Source organism: Aedes albopictus, chromosome 2 (assembly GCF_035046485.1).
Source record: "Aedes albopictus strain Foshan chromosome 2, AalbF5, whole genome shotgun sequence".
Lineage (NCBI taxonomy): Eukaryota > Metazoa > Arthropoda > Insecta > Diptera > Culicidae > Aedes > Aedes albopictus.
The window spans coordinates 463,038,261-463,048,924 of record NC_085137.1 but is presented as its reverse complement, the minus strand read 5'-3'; the positions used below and the strand labels follow the sequence as shown (position 1 = coordinate 463,048,924).

The window sequence follows — 10,664 nt, the reverse complement described above, 5'->3', positions numbered from 1 at the left end:
GAGATGTCGGAGTCATCAGAAATCGGTACAACATGTTTTTGTATGATGTACGGCCACTACTGTGAACTGGTACATGATCTGTTTCTAGTTTCTACAGTTAATAACTAATTCCCAGTTATTAGGGACTATTGGTAAACCATGTAGAACACATTTTGGTAATTTCTGACCCCTCCCCCTCATTATAAGTTGAGACCCTGCTGACCATTTTGCATCTGTCAAGTAACATTGCTCTTTGCCCAATAAAGACAAAGAAATTTTGATTTGAAAAAGTTCTAGGACTAACCGAGAGTCGAAACCAGATACCATCAGCTTGATCTTATACTTAATAGTCATGCATTAACCATTTTGTCTATATAAGCACTTTATCTAAACTAGATATTTAGTTTAATTTGATAGATGTTGCAATTTTAAAATATATAAAATATATCATGGAGTTCTTTTTTGCTCTTTGTCAGGAAAGCTTATAAGCTATAACATTAGTTATAATCAATAAAATTATTAGTCAATAATCGCTAGCAAATCGTCACACACCTGGTGTTCTACCCCTCCATTTCGAGCCGCCTTATCTCGTCCAACTCTTTACGCTGCCAGTCTTCGTCCGCATAACCATCGTCTCCTCCGACAGGAACCGCATCCATCTTCTCCCAAGAAGCCACATCCCCTCCCTGCCTTACCTCATCTTCGCCTTCCTCCATGTGACTAACTTGTGCACTGGTTCTTTGAGATTGTTTATTCTGCAGCTTCGCGTCAAACTCGTCCATGTAGGCCCGGTACCCCTGCTCTTGGTAACCGTTGGGCTTCTGCTGTAGGTACTTATGATGCATAACGTGGCCCCATTCGCTCCCGAGCACATCAGGAACCATGAAAGGAAACAGCCACGTCACCAGCGGCGTTCGACCGTAGATGTAGTTCGACTCTTTGTGGTAAAACAAAAATCCATCCAAACCGGTGTCGTTGAACATGGGGTACCTGAAAACATCGAGAGGTAGATTTATGTTAAATATTTATTGAATAAAAGGCGCGAACTCTGTTAGCGCCCTTGAATACATCCCCCCCCAAAAACTTGGTGATTTTTAAGCCCATGTTATCTCGAATTTACCACTACCAATTTAATATTTACCTAGATAAGCCCTCCTCAACCTGGTCCCTTGCCTTAAAATCGAACACAGGTAGCAGTTCCAGCTGCCACCGATTCTCCGGTGTTGTACCCGTACAAAACCGCTCCTGCATATTTTCTTCCTCCATTTTGGATCGCAGCCATTGGAACCGAAACTCGCACTCGCACTGCACCAGATCCATTTCCTTATAGACTAGCATATCCAATGCGTAAAAAATTCTCTTCTTGGTCAGGAAACAGTCCAGAACCGTCACGCAGTGCCTCTTACCCAGCCGGGTGGCGAACCGTGTTATCGATCGGCCGGTTTTCCCGTAGGCAACGGCATAGCCTTTCCTCAGCACCAGCAGACATCGGATTCCAACCGGGCACGGCACCAGGAACCAACTGTCCAGATCATCCGGCTTTTCGTACATCCACTCGGAAAGTTGCACCTTATCGCGGTACAGTTTGCTGAACCAAACTTTGCGCCGGTACCGCTGTGTCGGATAATCCGACGAGCATTCCGAATCTGTGCCCTCCGCTTCGATCAGTTCCAGTAAGCCCGGGCGGGAATTGTCCACTTCCGTCTGGCGAAGACGTTTTTGTTCCTCGAGAAGAGTGCGTCGACGTTCCGATTGGTGCTGCTCCCGGCCGCGGGATTTGTTCTTGTATAGGTCCGAAAACCGGGAAGCGCTGTCATCCGAATCGGTCATGATGCTCCTGGTTCGTTGGGAGCCGTGGTCAGGTAAAATTATTGCACTTAATCACTGACGATTTTACGCCATCGAATAAAAAATCTTATGTTTATTTCACGAGCTGAACCGCGTCGAGTACGAAAGGAAACTGAGCAAAAAAGGAATTGTTTTTGTATTTCTGTTTTGACTCGTTCTTCCGTTCGGTTCGCCTACCTAACGTCTTACCAGTGCTGCCAGTAGTTTCATTTTGCACGGTGGTTTACCCTGAATATGGGTAAACGAGTCTTCGCGGAAATCTCGGTACCCATTTTTTCTTGTTGTGAATAGACGTCAAAATCTGGGTAAATGGGACTTGACAAATTTTTCATATTGCCCGCGGCGGCGTTTAATCCGATAAATAAGCGGCTGCGGAGGTACTTTGGATGGCGAAAACAGCAAACTGTTGACTGGTAAGTAATTCATGTTGTCCATGAAATCATGCTCTGAGCCTATCTTAAACTTTTTTAGGTATTCTGTGCCGCTTACCTGGCTGGAACAAAATTGGCAAGGTTAGGAGTAGTAGCCCCATCCGATGCTGGCTCTGGCTGAACAAATACACAGTGTGTATTACACACATTCTGCAATGGTCACAGGTATTTTTTTCTCCAGCCAAACTATTGATTTGTGCGCTAATTAAATATTGTCTATCCGGTTGGAATCAAGACCGACATTCAATCAAAAATTGCCATTTTCTTGGTCCACAAGTGTCGCAACTGTTTCGCATCTAGTGCGTTGTGTTGCTGACAACAACGGGAAGGATGCGCACTACACTTGACATGATTAAAAAACGTCGCGAGTTAGGTCGCGTCGCGACTTGATTGTGCGAAGTCCGGTTTGGTGGCGGCCCGACAATACATTCTCTTACATTTAGGATCTGACCCGGCTTGGTGTGAAAATCGGCACAAAGATTTATAAAAAGAGTGCTGCCAATATCATCCCCATCCCCATCGTCGAAGGAGCCGTTGTGCCAGCGTTTTGCGATAATTTCCATTATATTTATGCTAGAATACTAAAGACAATAATAAATCGATTGTGTTTTATTTTATTAAGATTATTTTCCTGGCCGAACAATATGTAATATCAAGGGGGATTCACATTGTGCATGCTTATTCATTCATGTAAATATGGGTAGAAAATACCCTGATGAGAAACGTCTAAATCAGGGTAGCCTCTATCCAGATTTTGCAGTCAAAACCAATAACCCAGATTTGAGTAAAGGTACCTTTACCCACTTTAGAGTAACTGCAGTTTTGCTCGATCTGGGTCGCTTTGACATCAATCTGGGTAGCTGGGGGTTAGCGTGTGTTTCTCTTTCTCTCCCACCAAACAAAACAAAAAACTAAAACGAGCTGCATCAACCCACCCGGTGTACTTCAGCCCAATAAGCCAATTTTGGGTAAATGCAGTTTTTGGCAAAAATAGGTAGAAAAAAACTCACCATAGAGTAGGTACTCAGTATATTTTTTGCTATAGAATAGGAGGCAATCAGTGAAGTACTATATTGAAAGTAGTGAGCTGGATTTTCGTATGGCGAGATGATCATTTCTCCATTTCTGCAATGAAATGGTGCAAACAGCGTGGGTTATATGATTTATTGACTAATTTGATGCTGTTTGAGCAAATGTTTGGATAACTGTGTTGTTGAAGTTGCAGGAAAAAAATAATACAACAACACAGTTATCCTATAGGAGGCAATCAGTGAAGTACTAGATTGAAAGTAGTGAGCGTGGGTTATATGATTTCTTGCCTAATTTGATGCTGTTTGAGCAAAACTTTGGATAACTGTGTTGTTGTATTATTTATTTCTTGCAACTTTAACAACACAGTAACCCAAACTTTTGCTCAAACAGCATCAAATTAGGCAAGAAATCATATAACCTACGCTGTTTGCTCCATTTCATTGCAGAAATTGAGAATTGATCATCTCACCATACAAAAATCCAGCTCACTACTTTCAATCTAGTACTGCCTCCTATTAAAGGAAAACTACCTAGTGTGAGTTTAATAGATATATAGCGCATTTAGTTCACCACTGGACTATCGCACTAGTTTTCACGAGAACGAAAACGCTAATAAAAGTGCGCGATTGCATCAAATCAACTCGGTGTCTTCAGAGCACTTGTTCGCCATAGATTGAAGAAATAGTGCGCCGAAGACATCAACCTGATTTGATGCAATCGCGCACTTTTATTTACGTTTTCGCACTTATGAAGTCGCAGTTCGCAGTCCAGTGGTGAACTAAATGCGGTATACTCAAATTTGAGTTATTGAGCCAAACTGCATGGAGAAAAAGAGTACCCAAATGCTAGCCCAAAACAAATGTGAGTTTCTTTTATCCAATTTCGGAGTTGCGTGTGGGAACCCAAACGTGCCACTAGTTGTCTATTTTGTTCTACCGATGATCTTATGCAACTCAAATTCAGTAACAAATTTTGAAAATGACGTATAATCAATGGTACAGCATTGATTATCCGTCGTTTTCAAAATTTGTTACTGAATAGGAGGCAATCCGTGAAGTACTAGATTGAAAGTAGTGAGCTGGATTTTTGTATGGTGAGATGATCGATTCTCCATTTCTGCAATGAAATGGTGCAAACAGCGTGGGTTATATGATTTCTTGCCTAATTTGGTGTTGTTTGAGCAAAAGCTTGAGTAACTGTGTTGTTGAAGTTGCAAGAAATAAATAATACAACAACACAGTTATCCCAACTTTTGCTCAATCAGCATCAAATTAGGCAAGAAATCATATAACCCACGCTGTTTGAACCATTTCATTGCAGAAATGGAGAATCGATCATCTCACCATACAAAAATCCAGCTTACTACTTTCAATCTAGTACTTCACTGATTGCCTCCTATTGTGACGCCAAGAAACCCCAATATTTGCTACTTCCGCTGAAGAGCAGCGGTTGCGTCGGTGTTTCTCTCTTTGTTTTCAACAACATTCCGGTGGGGCGGGGGATAAGAAGGGAAGGGAAAACAACCCAACGCTGTGTTAAAACTAAAAACTGTTTAGCCAAATTTTTAACTTATTCGATGGGTTAATAGTTATTTATGTGACGAGTTGCAAAAAGTTGATTTTTTCAGTACGAGTCGTACATTTATCCAACGAGGCTCGCCGAGTTGGATAAATACGAAGAGTGCTGAAAAAATCGAGTTTGCAACGAGTTCCATACAAAATTTTATGCAATGATTTTTTTCATTATACAATTCATTTGAGTTGCATAATGTTCATAATGCAACTCAAATGAGTTGCATAATGAACATTATACAACTATTTTTCATTATTCAACTAATTTCAGTTGCATAATGAACCAATGCGGAAAAGTTGGCCATTATGATACTCAAATGAGTTGTATAAAATTGAAATTATGATACTGAATTGCATAAAATATTTTTTCGTTTGTATTCAGAAATTTTGGCATCACTCAAACGTCTGAATATTACGTCTGATTCCAGGCCCAGACCATCTACAAATGAACATACCATGACCCAAACAAAGTAGATGTCACTCACATAGTCTAACTTTAGGCAATTTTCACATCTCCATCGTAAGTAGTTTTCATTATTGTGTAAATTTAGGCGTAATTCCAAATAATTTTTAAATTCCAGCCCAATCACGTGCTCAAGTTCCTCATCCCACCGGAAGTAATATCCAATCATCCACCGCTGAGTCCTCCCGCGCCCAACCATGGTTATCCAACGAGTGTGGCGTTCCTCCACCAACTCCAACACTAGTAGCAGCAGCATCACGACGGCGGCGACCAATAGCAACAGCGTCGGTCTTACTGCGTCGGCATCGGCAGCAACAAGTTCTTCTGAATTGGCGCCACAAAACGTGATCGCTAGCGAAATGGATGGGTCTGGGACTGGAGGTTCTAAGATGCAACGTCCCAAGCTGAGTGGTGAGGCCATGCTGGAGGTGATGAAGATGCGATATTCTGGAAGGTCGCACGTTTCTCAGTCGGCAGGAGATGCGGCATTGAAGTCACTCGAGTTGTTGAGAGCGAATATTCAGTATCTGTTCGATAAGGAGATTGAGGTGGTAGTTAAGAAGTTCAGTTCGTTGTTCTTCATACCAGCCATCAAGAACATCAAGGAGAACCTGGGGGAGAGTGCAATATCGGAAGAAACTTTGAAAACGATATATTGTTCTTTGCTGGAGAACAGCAAAAGTCAATACGTTGGACAGATTGCTTCCCCGGCGGAGAATTCCCTTTCGAGGGCTAACACCCCTGGGATGGAACTGAGTGATTCCGACTCGAGTACCGATAATGTGGTGCCATCTGGAACAACCAGTCTTCTCCAGCAAGCCTTGAAACGAAAGCTTCCGGAGCCGAACCAACAAGACAGCTTCAAACGACAGTACTTCTTGCAAGGATCCCTCTACTCCCAAAACCACTATTCGATTCTTCAATCACTGGGAAACGTCCAAGGCTCATTACCATATCAGATTAGACCTTCCGTTCTAAACCCCGCCGTTTACACAACTACCATCAGTCCCGAGACACAATTCATACTAGATTTCAAAGCCGGTCGAGCCCTAGGAGTTCCAGACTTCCGCGAACGACTAGCCAACAAACATCCGGAAATTCTACGCTACTGTCCGGATAACCAAGACCGCGATTGGCTCCTTCAGCAGAAGCAAATCTCCCCACTCAACAGGAATGGCCGCTTCTTCCTACTGGTCCTCGACGAAGTCAGAAAACTGGCCGAACGCAACTCGGAATACGCCAACAACCCGTACATGAAACTCTCAGATCTACAAGGCTTCAAGCTACCGGAACTCATCTACGCCAAGGTTCAGAAGCTCATCAAAGACAGTGCCGACTCGAGTGTGGTCAAACCACCACCCGCAGCAACGTCCACATCAGTAGCAGCATCAGCAGCAGTTCCTAGTTCTATTCAACCGAGACCACGGGTTTCTTCATTGAGTTCCTCGCATGCTACGCTGACGGCGTTGCTGTCCTCACCTCAACAGTCGCAATCGAGCAGCAGCAGCATCACGTCGATTTCCGGCACTTCTTCCACCGGCCAAGGACTGGAAGCGAGCGCCGGTGGAACGGGAAGTGGCGACATGAAGACTTAAACATCGCAATATACCTAATCGACGAGTAATAATTGAGATGTGATTTTGGTGAACCGCAGTAGAATAGTCTAAGCATTTGATGCTTTTATAGATGTGTACATATCAGGATTCTAGAACCTTTCCATAGTGGGGGTCCCCTCAACGCATTCCACCTTCTGTGGCGTTCAGTAGTTACTGAAAGTGTGGGACCCCTTCGGAACGTTTTAAATGGTTTTAAATCAAGTAATCGCTTTAAATTTACTATAGGAATGTATGGAATGATGAACGTTTGTCAGTGTGCTATACTATTGGTGTATTGAGCTTTAAATGTTTTAGGAGAATAAAGTTTTGATCGCAATGAAAATCATAATGCGTTTCTTTAATATTGACATTGCCCTCGTCGAACTCTAAAAAAAAAGAACAAGCCTTGTTAATTTCCCGTAGCCTCGTCTCTTTTTCTCTTCCTTTTTTAAATACTCTGAAGATACTCTATATACTCTAGGAAGCCGAGGAAATTTCCATTACAAAAGAACCTAAATCGACCGGATTCAAACCACGTTCACAGGCTCGGCTGTATAGGCTCTTAGGTTTCCTCCAGAAAATCATCCAAAGATTGCAGGAATTCTTATATAGGATTCATCTAAGAACGCTTTAGAAGATTCTTCCAGGAAATCTTCGAGACAATCCTCCAAGGGATCTTCCATAAATTCTTTCTGCGATTTCCGCAAGGATTTCAATTGATTCCAAGTACCTACCTAGGTATACAGAGATAAATTGAAAATAAAAACCCAGAATTTCCCCAAACATTTCTCCATGGATTCCTCTTAAAGCTCCGCCAGGAATTCCATCAAGTATTTTTTAGATATTTTTCTAAATATTTCTCCAACTAGAATTCTTCTAAGAATTTCTTTAAAAAATACCCAACGATTTCTCGAACGCATCCTCCAAGAATTTGTTCAAAGATACTTTCCTAGCATTTCTTCCTTTTTTCTCAGGAATTCCTCTTAAGATTTTAAATTGTATCATGGATCCCTTCGAGGGATTTTATTGTTTTTTTTTTAGAATTTCTCTAGAAATCCAAAAAGTTTTTTGAAGATTCCCCAAGGTGTAAATAAAAAAATAATAGGTATTGCTTCAGAATCACCTCGAAAATTCTCCTAAGAACATATTCTACCAGAGAAATCCCCCCAAGAATTCCTCCCAGAAATTCTCCACTAAACTTTACAGGAATTCCCTCAAGAATTTCATTAAAGGAGTTCTTCCCTAAATTCCTTCATGGATTTCTTCAAAAAAAAAATTACCATGGATTCTTTTAATGGATATTCTGCAATATTCTGCAAGAAGATCCCCTCTCAGGATCCCTTTCAAGGTTCTGAGGCATATTTCAAGATTCTAATGGGATGTTTTTCAATACTGCAGGAGAATTTTTCTCTGTATTCTGGAAGAATCCGCCAGGGAATTCTGGCCGTCTAAGCATTCTGGGAAAATCCCAAGGAAAAACTTCTCTCATGATTCTGAGGCAATCCATTACAAGATTTAGGGAGAATCTTTCTCGGGAATCTGAGGAAGTCCCTCAGGTTTCTGGAAGAATTCCTCTAAATATTCTGAGAAAATCCATCTCAGAGAATTAGAGCAATCTTTTGCAGGATCCTAGGCAAATCCCTAATATAATTCAGGGAGAATTCCTATTGTAAGAGTCTTTTCGCTTTTTTCGGATATGGTCTCTCAGGATGCTGGTGTGATAATTTTCAGCAATTTGAAGGAATCTCTCACAGAATTCTCAGACTTATGGAGAAGCTCCTTTAAAAATTCTGGAGGAATTTTTCTCAGCAGCATTATATGGGGAATACCTATTAAAATTCAAGAGAATCTCTAGATTCTAAGGAAAATCATTGCAGGATTTTTGGGTATTCCCTACCAGTCCTTTTCAGAATTATAAGAATTCTCTGGATGATCTGGGTTGATTCCTCTAAGGATTCTGGAAGACCCTCATTCAGGATCCCACTCAGAATTCTGAGGAAATCTTTCTCAGCATTCTCAGAAACTCTTCTCAGACTTCTTGGAGAATCATACTCAGCATTCTGAGAATTGTGGCGAAATTCCTTCCAGAATTGCGGAGGAATATTTCTCAGGATTCTGGGGGAATCCCACACAAGATTCTAGTGGTACCTTTCTCAGGATTCTGCGTAAGATCTTGCTAAGATTCTGGGGGAATATCACTAAGTATTCGGCTTACTGGAGTAATCCCTGTCCGGATTCTGGGACAATTTCTCTCAAGTTTCTGAGAATATGTCTCATGATTCTGGGGAAATCCTTGGGATTCTGAGGCTATATTTTTAAGATTTTAGGGCACTTTTTTCAGTGTTATTATTTCTTGAAGTATCTCTCATGAGATTCTGGACAGAATTCTCTAGAGAAATTTGTATTTTGGAGCATCTCTCATATAGATTTTGTGATTCCTCTTAGGGTTTGGAAGAAATCCTTCTCAGCATTTAACGAGAATTACAGTAGAATTCTGTTTCCTGTGTTCTGGACAGTTGCTCTCAGAAATCCCTTTCAGGACTGACGTAGCATAGCTAAAAAGCCGCAGAAGTAAATTTCGATGTCTTAGGGTGTCCACTACTAGTACCCAAACCCTATCTTAGGCAGCGGCCATTTATTACGTAACGCTAAAATCAAGATTTTTCGACCCCCCTCCCCCTCCGTAACGTTTTTTTGTATGAAAACCCGAAATTTTTTGTATTGCCCGTAACGCTCGGTCGTACTCCCCCCTTCCCCCTAGAGCGTTACGTAATTTGTGGAGGGCGCCTTAAAGAATATTGGATGAAATATTTTCATACTTTTTTGAGGGAACACTAACACATGAACATTTAATATGCAAAATGTGAAAAATCTACTTATGTAGTAGCCGATGTTTATAAATGTATGTACCATATTTTACACGTAAAATCTGCCAATCGCTATTCACTAATAGAAGTGCATGAATTGAACGAAAAATGCATAGGACCTACTCTATGTAGTTTAGTAGGTCCTGTATACAAATATTACATTTAGGAAGGTTTAAGCATACACTGGAACCTAAATTTATGCACATGACTGGGGATGCATAAATTAATATATGCATAAAAAGAAATTAATTAAATAAAATTAAATTAAATAAATTAAGTTTGAACTTTTATGACGGAAGGTAGTTCGCGAGAACAGGTCTTGCTCCTGGGTATTCAAGGTGGGCCTAATGGGGTTTCCAGAAAGTTCCCAGATAGCCTAAAAATAGGGGTTTCAAGGGGCTTCAGGGGCGTTTCCGGGGGTTGTTTCGTGGGATTTGAAAAGCCTTTTAAGTGCGTTCTGTCAGGTTTTGTTTGCGTTTTAATGGGAGAACTGGAAATTCAGGGGCATTTCTCTCCTACTCTCTCCTCGTACCCACTAAACCATTCCTATGGTCGCCAAACCCTACGTCTCTCCGGAACCACCAAGAAGATATTGCTTCAGAGAGGGGCTAGTGCACATCGCACCCACAAGGTTAGCTGCGTAGCCTGCAGCAACGAACATCGATGACTCGCTTTGGAGAGTCCATCACGGTAGCATGCTGGCACTTAGCCAGTTTCCCGAGTGGTCCTCGCCACTCCCTTTTTCCTCGGAAGGCGGGCAGGGTCAACCCCGCCCGCGCCCTACTGCTGAGCGGACATCAAGAACTGATGCCCACATGCAACCCGATCTGACCTGCCCGCAAAGGAAGGGTATCACTACCCTTCAGGCCCTATCAGAT

The 10,664-nt window shown here is 41.8% G+C and overlaps 2 protein-coding genes across 2 annotated transcripts; one reads left to right on the top strand and one right to left on the bottom strand.

Moving 5' to 3' along the window:
• Positions 1 to 476: 476 nt before the first annotated feature.
• LOC109407764 (snurportin-1) lies at positions 477 to 1,962 on the bottom strand. The gene is made up of 2 exons (XM_019680940.3): positions 1,121 to 1,962; positions 477 to 969 (listed from the first exon to the last, which is right to left on the bottom strand). The coding sequence occupies exons 1-2, from the start codon at positions 1,807 to 1,809 to the stop codon at positions 540 to 542; spliced, it is 1,119 nt and encodes a 372-aa protein (XP_019536485.2). The 5' UTR covers positions 1,810 to 1,962; the 3' UTR covers positions 477 to 539.
• Positions 1,963 to 5,335: 3,373 nt separating this feature from the next.
• Positions 5,336 to 7,252, top strand: LOC109418903 (deoxynucleotidyltransferase terminal-interacting protein 1). Its single transcript, XM_019693128.3, has 2 exons — positions 5,336 to 5,381; positions 5,443 to 7,252. Exon 2 carries the CDS (start codon positions 5,522 to 5,524, stop codon positions 6,917 to 6,919), a length of 1,398 nt encoding a protein of 465 aa, XP_019548673.2. The 5' UTR covers positions 5,336 to 5,381; positions 5,443 to 5,521; the 3' UTR covers positions 6,920 to 7,252.
• Positions 7,253 to 10,664: the final 3,412 nt, after the last annotated feature.

What these genes read in the sequence shown, in the direction of transcription:
- LOC109418903 (XM_019693128.3), top strand. Translation starts at nt 5,522, where the DNA reads ATGGTTATCCAACGAGTGTGGCGTTCCTCCACCAACTCCAACACTAGT.
- LOC109407764 (XM_019680940.3), bottom strand. Translation starts at nt 1,809, where the DNA reads ATGACCGATTCGGATGACAGCGCTTCCCGGTTTTCGGACCTATACAAG. An exon ending in GTTGAGGAGGGCTTATCTAG is followed by an intron (nt 970 to 1,120) that starts GTAAATATTAAA and finishes CGATGTTTTCAG; the next exon opens with GTACCCCATGTTCAACGACA.